The following is a 212-nucleotide window of genomic DNA, read 5'->3' as shown; positions in this document are numbered from 1 at the left end:
CGGGACCGTGGGCAGCTCTCCCACTTTTGGAAAGCCCACAAGCTTGACATGGTCCGGTACAGCGAGGACTGCTCTGCCTTCATGGAGGCCAACGAGCCCCTCATCAACTACATGGACGTAAGCGTGGCGGCACCGGGGCTGGGGGGTACTGAGTCCCAGCAGCGTGCCGCAGACATCCCGAAAGCACATTAGTTCGCATGAGTGGTCCCCAA

The 212-nt window shown here is 60.8% G+C and overlaps 1 protein-coding gene across 1 annotated transcript in view; it reads left to right on the top strand.

Annotated features, from left to right (window-relative positions):
- Positions 1-212, top strand: part of CTSE (cathepsin E) — a 4,351-nt gene that overhangs the window by 724 nt on the left and 3,415 nt on the right. Inside the window, exon 2 of the mRNA XM_009707113.1 lies at positions 3-117. Coding sequence (XP_009705415.1) covers positions 3-117 — 115 coding nt within the window. The remainder of the gene's footprint in view (positions 1-2; positions 118-212) is intronic.

The sequence above is a fragment of the Cariama cristata genome, unplaced genomic scaffold (genome assembly GCF_000690535.1).
Source record: "Cariama cristata isolate BGI_N322 unplaced genomic scaffold, ASM69053v1 scaffold22009, whole genome shotgun sequence".
NCBI classification, from domain to species: Eukaryota; Metazoa; Chordata; class Aves; order Cariamiformes; family Cariamidae; genus Cariama; species Cariama cristata.
This window is presented reverse-complemented; position numbering and strand designations above follow the sequence as displayed.